General features: G+C 43.0%; 1 protein-coding gene across 1 annotated transcript; it reads left to right on the top strand.

The window, feature by feature from the left end:
• Window positions 1-893: 893 nt before the first annotated feature.
• DOLPP1 (dolichyldiphosphatase 1) lies at window positions 894-22508 on the top strand. Its single transcript, XM_048823293.2, has 8 exons — window positions 894-1006; window positions 8851-8951; window positions 14064-14148; window positions 14426-14525; window positions 15509-15607; window positions 18602-18730; window positions 19712-19801; window positions 20512-22508. The coding sequence occupies exons 1-8, from the start codon at window positions 931-933 to the stop codon at window positions 20546-20548; spliced, it is 717 nt and encodes a 238-aa protein (XP_048679250.1). The 5' UTR covers window positions 894-930; the 3' UTR covers window positions 20549-22508.
• The last annotated feature ends 470 nt before the right edge of the window (window positions 22509-22978 follow it).

Below are 22978 nucleotides of genomic sequence, written 5' to 3' on the forward strand. Positions count from 1 at the left end.
CTTTTTTTCAGGTCCAGGGAGAGAAAACTCACAGCCCCATTTCCTTCTGTTGTCTCCCCATTTTTTGGCAACAGGACCACCCAGGGAAGCAAGCCAGAGCCCCTGGCCACTAGATCCATTATCTGTCAACAGGACCCATGAAGGAGGCAACTCCTGGATTCATTCCCTCAGGTCCCATTTTCTACCAATGGAACTGGGGGTGAATTAACTCTGGTCCTGATCCCCAAACCCCTGTTTCTGTCTGTGGGATGGGGGTGAGGTAACTCAACCCCCCATTCCCCTGTTTTCTGTCAGTGAGTCTGGGGGTGAGTTAACTCTGGTCCTAGTCCCCGCATTCCCTATCAATGGGGCGGGGGCTGAGCTAAATGCCCCTATTCCCTCATTTTCTGTCAATAGGACTACCAGCTGAGGTAATTCTGGGCCTCTCTTGTACTCATGGCCTCATATCTCATAAGGCTGCTCTTTGAGAACTACCCCCATTGAGTGAAAGGCATTTGCCCTGCTTGGGTTGGGGGAGGGGCGAGGAAGCCATTTTAACTCAAAATTGCCAGCTTGCCCCCTCACCCCTTAGACCCCTTAGCCACCACCATCCAAACATCTGATTGGCTAAGAATGAGACCAAGGCCACCTGCTGATTGGTTAATCTGCATAATTTTGTTCACCAATGATAAAACATTATAACCCCCGCCTTTATCCTGATTGGGACTATAGCTACCTGTGTCTCGCTTGGATTGGACAGTAGTGCGGACATCTCATTGGCTATCGCGCTCCCTGGATTGGATATTTAATTAGGTTTTTATTGATTGGTTGGCGTCTCACCTGCTGCGCCTAGCCATTGGTAATCCAGATTTATCTCCCCGCCCATTGGCCGCTCCGCCTCTTGCATGCGTTCCGATTGGCTGTGGCGGCCCGGCCCGGTATCCGGGTAAAATGGCCGCAGTCGGAGAGTGCTCGCTTCCCGCTCCCTGGCGCCCGGTCTCCCTCACCCATGTCGAGTATCTTGCAGGTAAAGCTCGCTTGAATACCTCTACAGCCTCCGTGGTGCCGGTTTCGCGCGAGTGGGCAGTTCTCAGCTCAGGGTGAATGGGGTCCCAGCGCCCGGTGGCAGTTGCCAAATAGTGAGCCACTGAACAACAGCTCAGGGCCGGAGGGTCGCGCATGCGCACTGGTGCTGCGGGATTTACTACCAGATAGTGAGCCCTGTGTGCTCCATATTGCGCATGTGCATACCCCAGGCTCTGGACTTTTAGCCTCAGGGCAGGGGTTGCTGAGTGCATGGAGGTGACGGGGTCCCAGGGGACCTGCTTCAGCCCCCCTGCAGCAGGCTCCTAGGGATCATGGCGTGTCAATGCCTTGAGGTGTGTCGCCATGTCATCCCTCCACATTGCTGCCTTGTCTTGCCATCTCTCGTTACAGTGTGTTCTCGTTATTCTTTGTTATGATGTCACTGCCATGTGCTAACACCAAGGGTGCACCTCTCCTCTTACAACAGGAGGTTGCAGCATCACTTCACAGTACTCCTGTGTCATGGTGTTGCTGTGTCACGACATCACTGTGTCACCCTTCTCCCTTGTTGTGTTCTGAGTTGCCCTGGTGTAGAGTTGCCTTCGTGGCACAGAGAAGCTGGGATGCAATGACCCCATATTATGATGCTGTCATGACTGAGGGAAGTATTGTTTTGTGGTGCTGCAGTGATGTTATCCTGGTCCTGAAATAGTTTTCAGGATTATTTTTAGTGTGTTTTGGGTAGGCAGGACTGTGTAAGTAGACAGTATTTTTGGAGGTGTTGAACTTTGTCAGATCATGATAGCATGTTTCAGAGTAGCAGCCGTGTTAGTCTGTATTCGCAAAAAAAAAAGGAATACTTGTGGCACCTTAGAGACTAACAAATTTATTTGAGCATAAGCTCCGATGAAGTGAGCTGTAGCTCACGAAAGCTTATGCTCAAATAAATTTGTTAGTCTCTAAGGGTGCCACAAGTACTCCTTTCCTTTTCATGATAGCATGCATTCCCTGGTGGGAGATGTGCAGATTACAGCCTCTGGGCTCCCTGCTTGGAAACTTTTACAGGGCTTGATTTGGGGACTTGAGTAGTACTTAGAAGGGCAGCTGTCAAAGTCCCTTCAACAGCTGTTAACCTCCCAGGACAGATCCTTTCCCAGCTGTTGCATCATTGTCATTCAGTGAGATCCCATATTGTCTTTTGACATTGCATGCTCGCAGTCCAGCCTATTTTGTGTTATGATGATACTAGTTCTCTGCAGCTTGCAAGGGCAGGTTGGGTCGGTACTTTGAATTTCTCTAAACAGCACCTCTGGTGGTGGTGTTTTTTTTTTTTTTAATTATTTGTTTGTTTGTTTATTTTTGGTGACAGAGTGTTAGCTTGCATGACCTGGTGAAATTCCAATTTAGTAATTATATGCTCTCCTAAAATTCTTCCTGAAGACGCAGTAGTCTGATGCACTGTGGCAATGGTCCTTTAAAATCTCTCGTCTCAGGAGAGCTTTAATGTGGCTGGAGACCTGCTGCCATCCTGTCTTTCAGTTGCCAAAAAATGATGCTCCCTGGTTTTGTATTCTAGTCCAGAGTTTCCAGAGGGAACTTTTTGACCAAACAGCTTTTCTCTACCCCTGGTGTAGCTGCTCCATGTCTTTGTTGAGTGTTCTTCTGGTGTAATTCAAGAGTGATCATTTACCACATTGCATCTAATTTGGAGAAGTAGCAAACACACTGTGACAGAAGAAAACTGCAAAGAGGCCTGGAGAGATAGGAGCAGTGGTGGCTGCAAGCACCAGTCAAAGAGTTTTTACTAATAAATGTAAAATCCTGCATGCCGGAAGGAGAAATAAACAGCACAGAAACATAATGGTGAGACACAACTCAGCAGCTATTCCCATTGTATTAAAGCAGATCTTTTTTTTTCAGCTTGTCTTAATGCTGTCCCAATATCACTTTCATGTATAGTCCTGGAACCTTAAAATTCTGTCTGTCCTGTTAAGGGATTTCCTGTCTGCAGGGTGAATTCCATTAGAGAAACATTCAGTTCCTGGTATGTGTGCATGTAAGTGTAACCCACACACCTTCTGGGTCTGGTGTTCTGTCCCATCTAGTGGCACTGAGACCACGAGAGAGAGTGTGTGTGTGTGTGTCTGCCTGCTCTACAGCCTTAGCTAACAGCCAGTTGGCTTTTAACTTATGCAGCAGAGGCTCATGCACTAAGCTCCAGAGGTCCTAGGTTCTATCCTGCCTGCTGACGACCAGGGTCTGTTGGTGTTAAATAAGCATGTGTGCATGTTTTTCTTCAGGACAACTGGGATTTTTAAGGATCTGTGACTTCTCGTTTCTTCAAGAAAAATGAAGGGAGGTGTCTGTAAGAGGCTCTGTTTTGAGAAATTGTCCTTGGTGTAGAAAGATGTGGCATAGCAACTCCTGTACCTATGACATATGGAGAATTTTCTAGTTTCTTTGCGTAAAGCACCCTTTTAAAAATTCAGTCTTTGAGAAGCTAAACATGTTTAGGTGATGCTGGGCACTAGCAAAATTAGTATGTATAATTAAATAAGGCATATAAGCAAAAGGTTGTGCACACACATTTTAAAAATATTTGTTTAGCACTTAGTTGTTGCTACTTAACTAACTGACTGTATGTTCTATAAGAATTTTTATTCTTCCACTTTCTTTATTGTGACTTCTGCTGGGACGGTAGCTCTTCAGAGCCAATGCTTCTTTCATATCTTAGTGCTTTAAGCTTGGTCTTCCAGCAGAAATGTGTCACGTTGTGATGTGAACCTTGTCATGCCACAGCATCACATCATCCTCAAAGAGAGCTTGAGACTTTTCTTAATGTCCTGCAAGTTGTACTGGCAGGATATGGACAGTCCCATGAAAAATAAGACAAGGGACAACACTTCATGCATTTTTCATCAGTGTAGAAAGTATTGATGGAGTGGAAAGTATTCATATCATGTAACCGACATGTCTGTGGGTGGCTTCTTTTTCCGCAAGTTTGTGTGATAAACAGCGCTGCCACAAATAGACATTTCTATAGGAAACAGTGGTGGCGGCGGTAAAACAAGACTCTGTGATAGGATGTGGTAACAGTGCCATTAATTCATATTTTCACGTTGCATTCAGGTTATGCTAACGTGGTAAACCTCAGATCTTTCCAGTCAATGCCAAAAGGATGCTGGGTAAAAATCATACTTTAAAATAAATATATAAATGTGGCCAGAGGCTAATGTAGAAAATCTGTGTTTTTCACCATAACTGCTGCTTCATCCATTTGCATTCTGGATAACTTAAAATAAAGTAATCAGTTTAATCTTTTGGTTCTTGAGCCCAAAATGCTCTCGGGAATGTTTGAGTTAAAATAAAACTCAACATTGAGTTCTTGTTTTTTATTTTTCATGGATTCATTCTTCTTATCAACCCTATTCCATCCCCTTTAAACTATTAGAGGTTTGGGGAGTGGGGAAAGTCAAAAATAGTTGCATAGTCTTGTTTTTAAACCAGGTCCATGGAAGCACTTCATTTTTTTAGCCGCTTATTAATTTTTTCCTTGGAATAAACTTCTGTAAGACTAGATAATATATTATCTACTTGTGCCACTTCTAAAACTTGAAAACATTATGATATAAACATAGCTGGCCTTGTTTTCTCAGATTCCCCTTCTGCCCCCAATGCATTATCCATCGAAGATTTAAAGCCCTTTCCTCCGTTGGATCAGAACTGCACTAGCTACAACCATCTACTAAACTAGTGAGTACATTATTGGTGTAGCAGGTTTCTAGCATGGTTTACTTGACCAGTGTGGACAGGCAGGGTCTCTCTTTCCTGAGAGCAAGGCCAGAAACAATCACTCACAGTCAACACATCACTACTTAAGTATCTATCCACCTACATAGTCTACTCTGTAGTATGGCTTTAGAATATGGCTGTGCTAGAACCCTGCTGGTATTAATAGTGTTTAATATATGATAGCACTGCTCTGTTCCAAGTAGGGCTGTCGAGTAATCACAGTTAACTCACGCGATTAATTCAAAACAATTAATCGTGATCAAAAAATTTAATCGTGATTAATCACAGTTTTAATTGCACTGATAAACAATAGAATACCAATTGAAATTTATTAAATATTTTTGGATGTTTTTCTGCATTTTCAAATATATTGATTTCAATTACAACACAATGCAAAGTATACAATGCTCACTTTATATTACTTTTGATTATAAATATTTGCACTATAAAAATGACAAAAGAAATAGTATTTTTCAATTCACCTCATACTAGTACTGTAGTGCAATCTCTTTATCGTGAAAGTGCAACTTACAAATGTAGATTGATTGATTGATTTTGGTTACATAACTGCACTCCATAACAAAACAATGTAAAACTTTTTAGAGCCTACAAGTCCACTCAGTCCTATTTCTTGTTCAGCCAATCGCTAAAAGAAACAAGTTTGTTTACATTTGCGGGAGATACTGGTGCCTGCTTCTTATTTACAATGTCACCTGAAAGTGAGAAGAAGTGTTCACATGGCACTTTTGTAGCCAGCACTGCAAGGTATTTATGTGCCAGATATGCTAAACATTTATATGCCCCTTCATGCTTTGACCACCATTCCAGAGGACATGCTTCCATGCTGATGATGCTTATTAAAAAAAAAAATGTGTTCATTAAATTTGTGACTGAACTCCGTGGAGGAGAATTGTATGTCTCTTGATCCATGGTTTTACCTGCATTCTGCCATATATTTTGTGTTCTGGTAGTCTCGGATGATGACCCAGCATATGTTGTTTGATTTAAGAACATTTTCACTGCAAATTTGACAAAACACAAAGAATGTTCCAATATCAGATTTCTAAAGATAGCTACAGCACTGGATCCAAGGTTTAAGAGAAGTGCCTTCCAAAATCTGAGAGGGATGAGGTGTGGAGCATGCTTTCAGAAGTCTTAAAAGAGCAACACTCCGTTGCAGGAACTACAAGAACCTGAACCACCAAAAAAGAAAATCAACCTTCTGCTGGTGGCATCTCACTCAGATAATGAAAATGAACATGCATCTGTCCACACTGCTTTGGATTGTTATCGAGCAGACTCCGTCAACAGCATGGACGCAGGTCCTCTGGAATGGTGGTTGAAGCATGAAGGGACATATGAATCTTTAGCGCATCTGGCACGTAAATATCTTGCAACGCTGGCTACAACAATGCCATGCAAATGCCTGTTCTCACTTTTGGGTGACATTATAAACAAGAAGTGGGCAGTACTATCTCCTGCAAATATAAAAAAAAAAATTGTCTGAGTGACTGGCTGAACAAGAAGTAGGACTGAGTGGACTTGTAGGCTCTATAAAGTTTTACATTGTTTTATTTTTGAATGCAGGTTTTTTTGTACATAATTCTACATTTGTAAGTTCAACTTTCATGATAAAGAGATTGCACTACAGTACTTGTATTAGGTGAATTGAAAAATACTATTTGTTTTTTTTACAGTGCAACTATCTGTAATCAAAAATAAATATAAAGCGAGCACTATACACTTTGTATTCTGAGTTGTAATTGAAATCAATATATTTGAAAATGTAGAAAACATCCAAAAATATTTAAATAAATGGTATTCTATTGTTGTTTAATAGCAAGATTAAGCACAATTAATTTTTTTAATTGCTTGACAGCTCTAGTTCCAAGTGCTGAACAGATTTTTCAAACAGGATTCAGATTACCTGAGTAGATGATTCCTGCTATACTTCTCTACAGCATTCTGTGTCTGAGGTTCTGGTTCATGGATTTTGGCCTCAGGTTCTTCTGCAGGTCACCAGCCATTACTGACTAGTTGACTTGTATTGGTTCTACTATGTGATATTGGTAGAATCTTTGTTATGCTCTCTGTAGTTCTACTTTGTGTCCACTGTGACTTTATCTAAGACCAACTGCCTGTAGAGATATTCTTACACCATCTGTGGGAGAAATATAGTCCCTCCTGAGAAAACGAAGTAAAAATTGTCTGCAATTTCTTTATTTTTTAAAATTAATTTTACAGTATTTTAGTCTAATCAAATTTTAAAATTTGCATGTACTACAGATTAGCAAAGTAAATGCTGCGATAAACAATGATCCCTGAACTAGAGACCATCTCTAATATATAATCCCTGAATCGAGATTACTTGAAAGCTTACCCAAGACTTCAGTGCAATTTTGATTGTCCAGTAGTCTAAAATTCTCAGGGCATCTGACGTTAACAGTCACTTAAGGTGGATTTCCTCTTGCATTTATGTAGTTCTTGATCAGTGTTTAGACGTAAGGAGCCTGATTCTCTGTTTTCTGGCACCTTGTGCTGTCCCTTACACCAGTGCAAAGTCGGCATAAAACATTACCATTCTGATCTGATAGCATTTGAAACCCACTTTGCATTGGTGTTAATGACTGCACAAGGTCATTGAGCCAAAGATCTATTAAGGGACCCCAGGTTAAATTCAAAACAAAAGAATTTTTTAGGGCTCTTCTGCAAATAATTCCAAATTCCCATTGGTTTTGCAGAATGAAACTCTTCAGCCCATTCTCTTGGTGTTGATGCTCTTGGTGCTTCCTAGTTGTAAGTGACACAGAACCTGCCATGGGAAGCGAGTATGCACCGTGTGTACAACCATCTGGCAATACACCCAGCAATGTGAACTTTTGTAACAGTGAGAATACTTTTGTTCAGGCATTGAAGTTAAAGTTCATCACGTCAAATGCTGCTCAGCTCAAAATGAGGCAACTAGTGTGTGTTGGGGAAGAAGTTCTGTATTATACAGTGGAAGGAAGTGGAATTGATTTAGGAAGGAATCAGGTATTTAGTCATACAGAAATATCCTCTTTTCTTAGCTGGTAGGCAGGAGGGATCAGGTGCTTAGTGATGGGGATTGATCCTTCTGTGGCCATGTGGTGAGACAGGAAGGATTTTGCTGTCTTTTGGAGACTAGCATTAAATGGCTGTGACCTTCTCTTGATTCAGTTGATACCAGGGTAGCGTTTTTAGTGTCCTCCTTCAAAAATATCTCCACTGTAGCAAAGCCTTTTGGGACGTCTTTTCCCCTGTGAGTTTCATATTGACTCTCTGCAATGATGATTGGCATTTTCAAATGATGCTGCTGGTTTATGTATCTTTTACAATATCTTCTATTAAAAATAAAATTGAAAAACTCTTCTGGTGAGAAGCTGATCTTGGAACAAAATAGCTTTGTGATTTCCTGTTTGCTTTGAGCCTATGCTTACCTTTTCCAAAAGAGTTCGTGTGGAACACATGTTCTTTTAAGTAAACAAATAGATATGGTGCTTTGGCCAGTAGGCAAGGGTGATTTGGACTGAGTCATATAGTGTGTACCATGTATTGCCATTCTTCACCTCTGACATCTGTCTACCCCGATCTATTCTATCCAAAGCCATCCCAGATGGCTCTTGAGACACTTTATTTTCCTCTGTGAGATTCTGTAATGCAGCTTCCCAACTCTAGCTATTGGAGGCTGTCTAGGTGGGAAACTACTCAGACTCTCAATATCTGTTGTAAACTGGCAGACAGAAATTGCAGTTGAATTATGCTAGGCTCATTTCATTTCCCTTTGGTCCCAATCCTGAAGCTAATAACTGCCATTCTTGCTCTTCAGCACCTTCGGTCCCTGTGAGCACTTGGGATGAAATGCTGAGTCCAAGGAATGGAGCCTGGGTCTGCCATATAATGCTAGGCCATTGATCTAGTGAACTCACACCTTTGCTGTCAGTGAGCTCTGAAGTGCTAGCAAACGGCAGTCTCTATGGCAAGCAAGCACACACAAAATGCAGGCTGATTTGTTTCTCTCGTTTGCTTCCTCAGGTGATTTCTCTGGTCAGCTCTTAGCCTACTTGAGTCTCTGTCCAATTTTCATCATAGTCGGCTTTGTTACACTCATCATATTCAAGAGAGAGCTTCATACGGTGAGTCTTCCTCTTCCACCCCAGGTACTTCACATGGCAGGAGACACGAGAAGGGAGGTGAGGGCAGGAGAGATTTGCCATTGCAGAGCTAGCATAACAAATGTGACCTCTTTGCCGAGAGGAAAGCACAATTAATTGTGATACTTTTGAATTACTGTCAAGCCTTAGTTCACTGCCCTGTCTTGCCCTATAGTGTCCCTTCCCTGAATTCCTGGACCAGGACATGCCATACATTTCAGTGACTGTTGCAAATTTTCTGCCTGTCTTTATGAGAAACTGAAGTGGGTCTTTAATATCATTATTATTGCTGTGATCCCATGAGCTCTTGGGTCATGCAGGATGAACAGGAGATACAGGAATAGGAAGAATACCCCATGTGCTGCAGGAGATGGTATTTGTAATTCTGTGGGATGCACTTTCCCCTCTGTGACAGTAGTGAACAAGTGCCTTTAGCATGACTTTGGGAAGGGTTGTGCTGATGGAGGTGCTGTCTCTTGGATGAGATGTAAACATGGGTCCTGATCACTTGTGGTCATTGATACTTTTTGTAAAATGAGGAGGTGTCAACAGTAGTACACTGGATGAACTTCAGTCTGGATAATTATGTTTGGCCTCTCTAAATTGTCCCTGTGGTGTCAGTTGGATACAATATTCTTCACTTTTTCTCAGCTGTTTGTCATGTTCCCTTGTTCTGTTAGACGTCTGTCTAAGATTGGCTGCATTTTGATGGAGGATGAAGTGATTCTTGTATCTCTTATTTTTCTTCCGGAGAGGTTGTGAAGCTTTATTACCCAATGTTTAAGTGATTTTATTTTTCAGATTCTTTTCTAAATGGGTTTCCCCATGTCATTGTCTTGGTGCTGTATGTTTGCATTAATCTATGAAGAGCACTGACTCTGATGCCAGTTTCAATAAGTGGCAGCCTTGGCTGTCATCTTAGTCGTTAAGGGTCAGATTTTTGGGAGTGTGAGCGCTCACAAGTCCATCTGGTGTTGTGAGTATTCGGGACCTCCATGTCTAGTTGGCAGCCAGTGTCAAGTGGAGTGCCCCAGGGGTCAGTCCTGGGGCCGGTTTTGTTCAATATCTTCATAAAAGATCTGGAGGATGGTGTGGATTGCACTCTCAGCAAATTTGCGGATGATACTAAACTGGGAGGAATGGTAGATACGCTGGAAGGCAGGAATAGGATACAGAGGGACCTAGACAAATTGGAGGATTGGGCCAAAAGAAATCTGATGAGGTTCAATAAGGATAAGTGCAGGGTCCTGCACTTAGGACGGAAGAACCCAATGCACAGCTACAGACTAGGGACCGAATGGCTAGGCAGCAGTTCTGCGGAAAAGGACCTAGGGGTGACAGTGGACGAGAAGCTGGATATGAGTCAGCAGTGTGCCCTTGTTGCCAAGAAGGCCAGTAGCATTTTGGGATGTATAAGTAGGGGCATAGCGAGCAGATCGAGGGACGTGATCATCCCCCTCTATTGGACATTGGTGAGGCCTCATCTGGAGTACTGTGTCCAGTTTTGGGCCCCACACTACAAGAAGGATGTGGATAAATTGGAAAGAGTCCAGCGAAGGGCAACAAAAATGATTAGGGGACTGGAACACATGACTTATGAGGAGAGGCTGAGGGAACTGGGATTGTTTAGTCGGCGGAAGAGAAGAATGAGGGGGGATTTGATAGCTGCTTTCAACTACCTGAGAGGTGGTTCCAGAGAGCATGGTTCTAGACTATTCTCAGTGGTGGAAGAGGACAGGACAAGGAGTAATGGTCTCAAGTTGCAGTGGGGGAGGTTTAGGTTGGATATTAGGAAAAACTTTTTCACTAGGAGGGTGGTGAAACACTGGAATGCGTTACCTAGGGAGGTGGTGGAATCTCCTTCCTTAGAAGTTTTTAAGGTCAGGCTTGACAAAGCCCTGGCTGGGATGATTTAATTGGGGATGGGTCCTGCTTTTGAGCAGGGGTTGGACTAGATGACCTCCTGAGGTCCCTTCCAACCCTGATATTCTATGATTCTATGACCTCTGGAAATCAGGCTGAGTGAAAGAGCGCTTCCCCACAATTTCCCAGGGGAAGCAGTGTGCCTGCAAGGCCCATTTCATCTGTGTGTGTGTGAAACAGCAGGAGCAGAAGTGACTCCTACTTCTGTCCTGACCAGAAGCTAGTCTTTTCATGACACAGCATGCCACAAGGTCTCTGCTGTTTGTCCTGACAAGTAGCTAGGATGGGATGGCTGAGTACATTCCATACAAGGGATTACAAGCCATTCATAATATTTGCCTTTTGTAAACAGACAGGTGAAATGGAGTTAGTAATAGGATTATGACATCAGGTTTCTGATATTGCTGTGTTTATATAAAGCAACACTGTCATGGGAACTGAATGGCTCAGGGGATTAGTAATGAAACCTCTAGGTTACTAGTGTGATTGCAGCCCAAGGAAGTAGCTTCTGAAAGTCATAACAATCTAAAGGCTTCTTGGAAGCCTTTGTGACCTGAATTGATCATTCCAGTCCAATTTCTAATGGGCAGTTTTCTTTGTCATAAAAAAAAAAAATCAGATTAGGCACAAATTGGCCTCCCCATTTTAGCAATCAGCAGAAATACAGAAGATCGAATAGGTCATAAAGACTGAAAGTGTCTTTCATTTCTAGAGGTGATACCTGCTGAAGATTGGGGCACTTTGGCAGGGGACATGCATGTGGGGGGGAGCTTGCATTGCCACTGTCTGTGTTGTATCTGCTCTGTAAATAGAAGACCGTTTTAGGACAGTGAATCTAGCTTCCGTAAGTGAATTTAGGGCTGATCTTTATATGGTGCCTTTCATCCCAGAAGATCCCAAAACACACACCCCACACACACCCCACACCCTCTCTCTCTCTTCCCACCCCCACCTCCCCACATAGAGAGAGATTGTAAGGTAAGTATTTTGGGACCTTCTGGGGGAGAGATAGATATAGGTAGCGTGGGATATATTGTATAATGTGTACATTTTATATATATATAGTGTCTATATAATACAGTAAAGATCATAGAGATGGAAAAGGCTTGTTGCATCCATCCCCTTGCTAGGAGAGGTTATGGTGCCTTGATAGATGAAGCACCAGGTATTAAACTGCCACTGCACTTGACCTGTACATACATGTTACAGTTTAACATTCTTTTAAGATTTTTTACAGTTGCAAGGTAAAGCATTCAAAAATAAGATTTCTCCATGAAATCTTTGCATGCACAAGGGGGTTGTATTTATTATGATAGGAAGTCCAGAGCCAAGTCAGGAATAGACCAAGCTGTACTGGGGCCTAGTGGAGGCCTGAAACACAAAATAACATACTCTTTCTCTTCTTGCAACCCTCTGCCTCATCCGCTGTCTCTCCTGTGCAGTGAATGAGGCAGGGAGCCTCTAAAACAAACAGTGTGTGATGACGTAATTAAAGACCGTATCATGAAGGGTATGAACGAGGAGGCTGAATTAAGGTTGCATAAACAACCTTAATTTTGGCATTTCCTAATGTTGTTGTTTTTTGCAGCATGTGGAGTGCAAAGAATTATAAGCACACCAGGTAGTAGATCTGAGACTAAAACTAATGCTGTCCTGGTGGTGCCCGGAACACCTTCCTCCAATGGCAAAATTAAATTGAATTGTAATGGGGAGCTCTTGCTGCACCAGCCAAGGAGGAATGGGTGCTGTGAAGGAATGCTGTTTCTCTAAACTGGGGAAGACACCTCCTCCTCTCGCTCAGTCCAGAGGGGCAGTGGGCAGATGCCGCATTGTCCTCTGTCCAGAGCTCTAGCTCTGCCTGGTCGCATGCTCAGTTCAGATACCATGTTAAAAAAGCTCTGTAGGGCTGTAGTATTCTCAGTGCAGATGGGATGTTCGAGATTGTAGCAGCAAATCGCTACCGCTCTCTACTGTTTCCGTGCAAATGGCAAAGCCCGGAGGCTTGTAACTCGTCCATGTATCTGTAGATTTTCATAGAGAAAGCAGAATGTACCTCTCTGAGTCCAGGACCGTTCCCTGGCAGATCTCGCCTTCCTGCTCCAAATGTGGAGGTGCTAGAGCTCTTCGGAGAAACCGTTAATTGAGCCAAAGTTAACATGTTTTTTTCCTACCTTTCTCCCCCCGTCTCATTTTCTGAAATGGCTGATCTGTGTTTGTTTAAATTTAAAAACAAAACCTGCAACCTGAGCAGAGAACAAGCCTGAATGGCCAGCGTTCAACAAAGTTATAAGCAACTGAAAACTGGCTAGTAATAAAAGTGTGAGCAAGTGTTAGTGTTAATGCTGATTACTAATTCTGCCTATAGAAAGGAGCCACCACTGGGTTGGAATGTGACAGCTCTTCAGCAGCACACAGTGTACTGACCCACAGTTTAGCTCAGGAAGTGAAAAATCCCATAACTATTTGAAACTAGAGGAGGAATTTAGGGAGGCAGAATACGATTACGCAGATTGGAATTTGGCCAGGATGCTAGGGCTAAGAGAGGGAAGAAGTATTCTGGACTACAGAGTGAAATTGATACTATGTTTTTATAATCTGGCCAGGCCCAGAGAATGCCTTGCCTTTAAAGATGTTAGAAATTTGTGGGGAACAGCTTCAGGATGATGATTATTTTCTTTATGATGTTCACTAAAGAGGAAAAATAAAATAAGCCGCCCTTTTAAGCAGAGCATACCAACGGCATCATATGTGCTCCCACTGTTGGCCTGCAGCAAACAGTTGAAGATGTATTGTCAATTTAAAATCTAGGCAAATAAAAAAAAAAAATTCCAGCTATGACACTACTCTTGGAGTCCCTCTGCCAATATTTTCTATTTTATTCTTTTCTCTTCTGTTGCTCTGTGAAAGACTCCCACAAACCGGGGAAACTGAATATATACTCTTTTGGTTAGAGTAATCTTGAGTTTTACTTACAACTGTAGTAGTAAAAAAAAAAGTAGTAAAAAAAAAAAAAGTCAGAGAGACAGCGTGGTTTTGTTTTAAGTTGACCATGTCCCTTTAAGGAAAATTCGTCGCAAAGGCTTGATGAGATGCATCACACTTGAGATGACACAGTGGGAAGCTGAGGGATGGATGCAGGGTCATAGGCTGACACAATTATCTCTTTCACAGATATCTTTCTTAGGGGGGCTGGCATTCAACGAAGGAGTGAACTGGCTAATAAAGAATATTATCCGTGAGCCACGGCCCTGTGAAGGTAAGTATGGCCTGGTGGCTTGGGGGAAAGAGCGGGTACATGAATTATCTTTGAACTGTGGTGACAATAATTGGGTTGAAGGTGGTTTTGTCTCAGGTCTGGTATGTTGTGTTTGCACATTCACCTGGGGGTTGGGAAGGGGGGCTTACAGTCCAGATGATCAGATAAATGTATTGTAAATTCACACACTCAGCCAAACACTGTGACCTGGCTGGATCTTTGAAGTGTTCGGGCAATTGCTGTGTATTGAGCATACTGTTTTTTCTTCTCTTCCCAGAAGCCCATTCAACAGTGACTACAAAATACGGGATGCCATCCAGTCACTCTCAGTTTATGTGGTTTTTCTCTGTTTACTCGTTCCTGTTTCTTTATTTAAGGTGAAGCTTCTTCATTAGGTTTTGGCTGTTTTACACTTTGACCTCTGGGGCATTTGGAATGGGTGGCTACCTGCTGGTGGCATGCCTTTCCTTCTATTCAGTTGATTCCTGTAGGTAGAGCTGAATTCCAGGACCTTTGCAATCTGTTCTGTGGTGGGTGGGATTCCCTCTGGAGTGAGTTCATCCCAAATTGAATATAGGGCTATGGGCTCTGCTGCTGCCTGAGAATGTTGATTAAGGAGGGGAAAGCAAGAGTGAAGGGAAGGAGGCCCCTGATGCCATCGCTCCCATAGCATGAGTCCATTGGAATATGACTGCTGACACAATCTCTTTTGAATCATGCTAAATTGCAAGACTGCCAAAATCCATGCTGAAATGCAATTGGGGAACTAGGAAGGAGGCGAGAGAGAGAGAGAAGAGCTATCTTCTCATGGGGCTCTTCTCCCTTGTATTAGTGAGTTTGTCCCTGCAATCTCTCCAGTGATTCCTGCTGCCCTCTCGCATGACCCATTCATGGTTTGTCTCTGCTGCCTGGTGCTAGGCTTGCATTCTCTGATGTGGGGCTCCCCTTCTGAAGTCCTCTTTGCTCAGCTGTGGCTACCTCCTGCAGCTCTATAATATGGAGGAGCAGACGAGAGACCAGACAACTCTCCTATCCTGTACAAGTGGGCAACTATAAGGAGATCTGAGGCAAGATGGTTGCATATGCACTCTATGGTACCATGGGCACATTGGCTCCCTTTGTAGTGATCTCCATTAACACCTGGACACTGGGGTCGGGCTTTCTCACTTGCATCCTCTTGGCAGCAGTTGGATACATCAGCACTGCGGTGTTAACAGGTTATCCATGACCTCAATGAAGGCTATGTCTTCTTTAGGTCACTGTAATTTGGAGGCGTGGGATATAGGGACTGTTCCGCTCCCTAACACCCTCTCTTTTCCACTGCACTAATGGCTTTTTCCCCGTCTCATTTTTTTTCCAGAATGCACCAAACAAACAATGCCAGGTTTCTGGATTTACTGTGGCGACATGTGCTGTCCATCTGCCTTGTCACGGTGGCCTTTCTAGTCTCATATAGTAGGTATGGAACAGCCATTTGTCTTACTCTTTTGTACTAATCCTTGGCCTTGTGGGTTTTTGGCAGCACTTTATCCTCCTCCATTTGTGGTTCAGTTCTTGATAACTGTGCCAGAAATACCAAGGGCTAAGAGAGTCCTATGTTACCAGGGACTCTTCAGAATGGGAGCTCTTTCATTTTCTCTGGATTTTTTTTTCCTGGTCTAGTTATGTCCCTCAATAGTCACTTCAAAAATTGCAGTCCAATGGGTGGTTTTAAGCTTATATGATTGCACTGGGGCCCCATGGCTGCAAACCCAGCTATGTGGAGGCTGGATCATTGTGAAGAGAGTTGGCCATAGATGGGAAGGGACTTGCATTGAGCCCTGAATCTCTGTCTTCACACGTGGAGCTGCAAAACTGAAGACCAGTGTTCCCTCCCCATTCTCTCTGGCCTCCATGTCCAGGATATGGACAGAGTCATTTTGTCTACCTCATCCCTTTTCTGCACTAATCCATAAAGGCATTGAGCTAGGTCACGGGCCAGTACCTTTTGCAGCGTGTGAAGTATTTAATATTGACTGAAATGACTTCTTGTAGAGTCAGTCTAAATGTAGTCACAATTGTTTGGCTTCAGTCATCTTGCAGTATGAACAGACTTAGTCTGTGTGAGTAGTGTCTATGTGCCAGGATAATCTAATATATCATTACTATTGTGACCACTACCAGTAAAAAACTGTACTCTGTCTACAGCAATGAAGCCTTCATTCTGCTAAATTTAAGGTCAGCAAAAACCATGACAAAACAAGTTCCCATCATGCTATATATTCTGAAAGCCTTTAAACCCAGGCTTCAGAGAGTTACTGAAGGAGCAAGTTGACCTGCGGCTGGCTCTGGAAAAATTCTCTCCTGGGATCAACAGCAACAGGCCCCCAGCCAATCTGAACTTCTACTGTGAGAAACATGTAGACACCTTCTTAGATATTGGGCTTCTCAGATTTAGGAGTATTCCTAAACAGAAATTTATGTACACAGAAGGGTCTAAGTTGTTTCCTGATTATCCATTAGTGGATGGGGGGAAGCAAAAGATGTAATAGATCTCAATTTTTAATAAGGCTTTTGACACAGTCCCACATGACATTCTCCTAAGCAAACTATGGAAATACGGTCTAGATGAAACCATTAGGTGGTGCACAACTGGTTGAAAAACCATACTCAGAATAGTTATCAATGGCTTGCTGTCAAACTGAGAGGGCGTATCTCATGGGCTCCCACAGAGTACAGTCCTGGGTCTTGGTGCTATTCAGTATTTTTAGTGACTTGGATAATGAGCGGAGAGTATGCTTATAAAATTTGCAGATGACACCAAGTTGGAAGGGGCTGCAGGCAGTTTGGAGGACAGAATTAGAACTAAAAATGACCTTGACAAATTGGAGAATTGGTCTGAATTCAATAAAATGAAATTCAATAAAGACAAGAGCAAAGTATACACTTAGGAAGGAAAAATTCAGTGCACAACTACAAAATTGGAATTAACTGTCTAGGCCAGAGTTGGGCAAACTACGGCCCGTGGGACTGTCCTGCCCGGTCTCTGAGCTCCCGGCCGGGGAGGCTAGTTCCCGGCCCCTCCCCCGCAGTCACACTGGCTGGCTCCAGCATGGTAAGGGGGGAGGGAAGAGGGGGGGTTGGATAAGGGGCAGGGGGTCCTGAGGGGCAGTCAGGAGACCGGGAGGAGGGGGTGGTTTTATGGGATGGAGATTTGGGGGGGGGGGGGACAGTTAGGGAAAGGGGAGAGCAGGGGGTGTCGGATAGGGGGTGGAGTCCCAGGGGGCGGTTAGGGGCGGGGTTGTGGATAAGGGTCATGGCAGTCAGGGAGCAGGGAGGGGTTGGAAAAGGATTGAGGTCTCAGGGGGCGGTTAGGGGTGGGGTGTCCTGGGACTGGGCAGACAGAGGTCAAGGAGCAGGAGTGGTTGGATGGGTCAGAGATTCTGAGAGGGGCGGGAAGTGGGAGGGGATGGATAGGGGGTGTGGGCCAGGCTGTTTAGGGAGGCACAGCCTTCCCTACCTGGCCCTCATACAGTTGCGCAACCCCAAAGTGGCTCTTGGGCCAAAAAGTTTGCCCACCCCTGGTCTAGGCAGTATTACTGCCGAAAAGGATCTGAGGGGTTATAGTGGATCACAAATTAAATAAGAGCTAACAATGTGGTGCAGTTGTGAAGAAGACTAATACACCCCCAAATTATATTAACAGGAGTGATGTATGCAAGACCTAGAAGGTAGTTTTTCTACTTTAGTCAGCACTGGTGAGGCCTCAGCTGGAGTGCTGGATCCATTATTAGGCACAGCACTTTAAGAAAGATGTGGACAAACTGGAAAGAGACCAGAAGGGAGTAACAAAAATGATAGAAGGTTTAGAAAACCTGATCTGTGAGGAAATGTTTTAAAAACCTGATCTGTGAGGAAATGTTTAAAAAAGGCATATTTAGTCTTGAGAAAAGACTAGGAGGGAGCACCAGACAATATGTTCAGGGATCTTTAGATATGTTAATAGCTATTACAAAGGGGACGGTGATCAGTTCTTCATGTTCGCTGAAGATCGGACAAGAAGTAATCAGCTTAATCCGTAGCAGGGGAGATTTAGATTAGATATTAGGAAAAGCCTTCTAACTATAGGGATAGTTAAAGCAAGAAATAGGTTACCAAGGGAGATTGTGGAATCCCCATCCTGTGCGTTTTCTTAGAACAGTTTAGATAAACACCTTGCAGGGATAGTCAATGTATACTCGTTTGCCTCAGCATGGGAGGATGGGATGCATGATCTCTCAAGGGCCCTTCCAGGCCTACATTTTTATGATTTCAATATCTTTTAAATAGGTGCCACTTGGCTGTTTCACATCTGGAAGATAACCTTGCTCTGGCCTTTATAGGGGCCTGTAAAACGCTGTATCCAGCTGTGTGACGCCCTCATTTTGTTTGAAATCCTGTCTCCGGTAATTTTCCTTTCTTGTTTCCTCTGAAGGGTCTATCTGCTCTACCACACCTGGAGCCAGGTCTTATATGGAGGTGTTGCAGGAAGCATCATGGCCATAGCCTGGTTTGCATTCACACAGGAGATCTTAACTCCTTTGTTCCCAAAGATAGCTGCATGGTAAAAACCTTTTATGCTATTTTGTGTTTGTTTTAATCCCCCAAGGCCTCACCCTCCTGCAGAATCAGATACTTGTCCAGCACTGTATGCCTCAAGTTTACTGTGTGTGCCACGAAAGGGGCCACAACAGTGTTTACCTCTTGAAATGTGCTTAACCTACTGGTATCTGGAGCAGCATGACACCCTTGCAAGGGAGTAAAGTCCTATTCAACCTGTACAGGGATAGAGAATTTATACCATATGGTGTAAGAAAACCAATCATGGGATACTTCAGTCCGTAAAACCAAATGATTGTTATGATGTTCTATAGGAATGCAACCCCCATGTAAAGGGGTTTAAACTGTGCACAGTTTCCCAATGGTCTAGAGGTTAGAGCAGGGGACTCGGAATAGGGACTCCTAGATTCTGTTTCTTGCTCTGTTTACTGACTCCCTATGTGACCATGAGCAAATAATTTAACTAACTTGTGCCACCATTTTATCCATCTGTAAAATGGGGATAATACTTCCCTACCTTTTTGGGGAGGAGGAATTGTGAGGCTTAATTGTTCATAAAGTACTTTGAGAACCTTGGAAGAAAGGTGCTAGAGGATTGCCCAGTGTTATGAGATAGTACCTCCAGGAACTGCTACTTCCTGACCTCCCCATCCATTTCTCCAAACGCACTGTAATGGAAAGGCTGATTCCAATGGGTCAGATCTCTTCTTACCTACACCAAACAAAAAAATGCAAATAAAGTGAAATGGCAATTTAGTTAAATTTAACTAGACTAGAAACCTTTCTAATAAGGGAGGGAAAATGGCACTTTTCCTGGTAAACTTATATATTGCTGTTTTCTAAATACACAAAACCTGTCCAGGTTTGCCTTGCAGGTAGCAGTGTTAAATTTCACACAATTTCCTCCATGGCTTATCAGAATTAGGAAAGAAAATGTTTTAATTCTCTGCCCCTCTTTTTCTCCCCCAAACCTTGTTAATTTTAGGCCAGCTTCAGAGTTCTTTTTAATCAGAGATACCAGCCTCATTCCCAACATCCTGTGGTTTGAATACACAGTCACCAGAGCAGAGGCAAGGTAAGCAGGATGGTAGGAGGTTCTGCACACAGGGAGGTGTATCTAAGCTGTTACATGCACTAATAGGGTAATGGTTTATTTACCTGTATCTTGTGATTTACCTTGTGATTATTTTATTTATGTATGAAAATTAAAGTAGCTGATGTGGATAGCTTTTATGGACCGGGTAATATAGAGTGTGAAAAGAGACCAAATTGTGGGTTGACTTTAATAGAGTGTATCGTTAAAATATAATCAGTATGAAATGGGAAAAAATGATAAACAAGTACAAATGATTCCAAACACAAAGACATAGGGGACTGCAGCAGTAGGGGAGAAACCAAATGTTGTAACCGTGTTGTAAAGGGTCCCTCTGGATGCAGTAAAGTGTATAACTTGAGCAGAATCATCTGGAGTGGTAAGTCTCCATTTTGTGCTGTGTGAGGTGAATTTGGTATTCCATAAAAAGGGAATCACAATAAGGTAGCCACTGTGTAACTACGTCTAGTCTCTCACATACACCTTGCTAATGCACTTCAGTTGTGACCTACAGACCTCTGGTTATTGCAGACCTGAGCCTGTAAAAATGGGGAATGAGCACTCTTGACATCGGATGTGGTGGTCTGGTCTATCCAGCTCATTTTATTCCTCCCACCTCTTTAGCCAAGGAATGTGCTATGTCTGGTGATGGGGATCTACCTCACTCTGCCACCTCTACGTTCTCATTGCAGAAACAGACAGCGCAAGCTAGGTACGAAGCTCCAGTGACTCAAGGCATGGAAACAGAATGCAGGACTTAATGGAGAAGGACAAAAGTAGAGACCTGTACAGACCTGGGAGCAGCAAGGAGTCTTCACAGATGGACCAAAGGAACAGGCAGGGACCATACTCAAAGCCTGGAGGCCTTTGCTCTGGCTTTTGCAGCTAGCTGGATGCTCCCTGATGCATGTGGGACCATGCAGGAGCAGAACCTCATTTACCACACAAATGCACATTGCCAGTTGGAATGTACCATCGTGTCTGAGTCGCGGGAGGGGGGAGAAAATACTTGATGGCTTGTTTGGGGGAGGGAGAACCAAAAAAAACATCCTATTTCTGTGACTTTTTTTGCAGCATGAAATATACACACTTATTTATTTTTTTTAATTGAACTATTATTTTTGGGGTGGGTGATGCATGGATTGTGTGTTTGGAAGAAGACAAAACCAAAATTAGGTCTTGCCTAATTCAGGGGTTTTAATTTGCGGGTGGGGGGAGGCAGGATGGCTTAAGCAAGAGAGGAAGAGGTATTTCTTTCCTTTCTGCAACAGTTGGGAGATCGAAATAAATTCCCACTGCACTTTGTAAGGATATAAAGAAGCTACTTAAAGATTTGCTTTCAAACACTAGTGACATTCCTGTGCGCAAGCCTGCACGGATACCACCTGGGGTGTGGGGGTTAAAACACAGAGGAAAACCTAAAATACACTATTTTTTTTTTCACTGCTGCTCCTGTTGTGTAATTAGCCAGGTTGTTTTACCCAGGCCCTCTTCTTTTTAGGTGTCAATAACTTGGTATACGCATTAAATATCCCTTCACTCCCTCTTCCTTTTGTACTTTTATGACCCTAGAGCTGCTGGGACCTCTACAGTTTTTGTTGCTGATCTTAAGCCAGACTCTGTTATTGTTTAAGGACACCATGATTAAGTTTAAATAACTGCTAGTTAAGGCACAACTCCATGCTTTTAAGGATTACCCCAAAGTCATTAAAAAAAGCTTTTACTGGTATTAAAAGTTTGTATGATCAGTCTCTGCCCTAAACCCTCTTTCTGATAATGAATCTTCCCATTGAGCTTTTCAGCCATCAGTAAACTTTTTATAAAAATAAAAATTTGGTGAGTGCTGATGTCTGGCTTTAGCACTGCATGAATTACTTTTGGAGAGTCCAGTTAGATTCAAACACAGGTTACTGCTGAAATGAGGCAGTAAGTTTTAACCCTGGCAAACATTTCCATGGGTCATGCTGATTTGTTTTGGGTTCTGCAGTAGTCAAGACTATTGCAAAAGTCTGCACCAGCTACCTAGAATGCATAACTCGTAAGGGATCTTGCCCTTACTTTGTAAGGACTTTCATTTCTCCTTCCTTTTTCATTTTGACTGTTTTTCAAGTGATGAACTTCCTTAGTCTGGAGCTCCAGACAGTAAGTTCTGCTGCTAGATGTTTGGGTACCATTCTCCTGTGATAGGATATCTGACAGCCTCTTCCACCCTGCCAGTACTTAGATCCTCTGCAATAGGCTGGTAAATGGTTTGAGAAGACTATACTAACAGTGAGTCAGCAGTGCATCCTGAATGTACTTCATGGCTGTGCAAAGACTGTTCTATTGCACTTTTTAGCCTATAATCAAGACATTACAATGAAGTTCAGCAACAAGGTGGAGAGACTAACGGTACAATTGCCTTGAAGTTTCATAACAGGGGAAGGCCAGGGCAAGTACAGCTACCAAGCTGGGTCAAAAGAGGAGTATGTTAGCATCTGTCTGATATTGTCACCTGTACAGAGGGATGGTGACTATGCATACCCATCTCTGTCTTGCGGCATGTTTTACTAGCTTCCATTAAAAAGCTATTGAGGCTTCATAGAAAACTCATTGGTATGTACTGATGCAAGATGTGATTTTTGGTTCATATCTGATCATCTCTGTATTTTTCTGCCACCTTAATTTAAAAACAGCATTTTAAAGATTTCATCTGCTCCTCTTGCCATGATCCGTGTGTGTGTGTGCGTGCGCTATAGAACCTATTTTATCCTCATCCTAGAATTTGGCCCAGGAGGAGATAGGCCTTTTATTGTAATGTAGTGATTAAGAATGAAAACCTTTTAAAACATACTTGTTCTAAACTGAATATATCTTTCTCTGTAGCAGCAGTTCTTTAGATTTTTTTTTAAACTAAGGATATGGGGAATTTTTGTCTATTACAATAAATTTCTCTAATTTAGCACTCATTGGAGTGATCTAATATGAACTCTCCATACTGAGATTTCTAGTGCATTTGCACATAAAATAGCACTTTTATTCCTCATAAAAGCACTTTGGCTGGGCTGATCTCTCTCTCTTTTTGAGCTATGGGCTGTGACTTTAATGGGCATTAGCTCAGGCCCATAACTATTTCATTAAAAAAGGCCATGGGTAGGTGAGAGAGAGGGGGGAAAGGAA

Source organism: Caretta caretta, chromosome 16 (assembly GCF_965140235.1).
Source record: "Caretta caretta isolate rCarCar2 chromosome 16, rCarCar1.hap1, whole genome shotgun sequence".
In the NCBI taxonomy this organism is placed as follows: Eukaryota; Metazoa; Chordata; order Testudines; family Cheloniidae; genus Caretta; species Caretta caretta.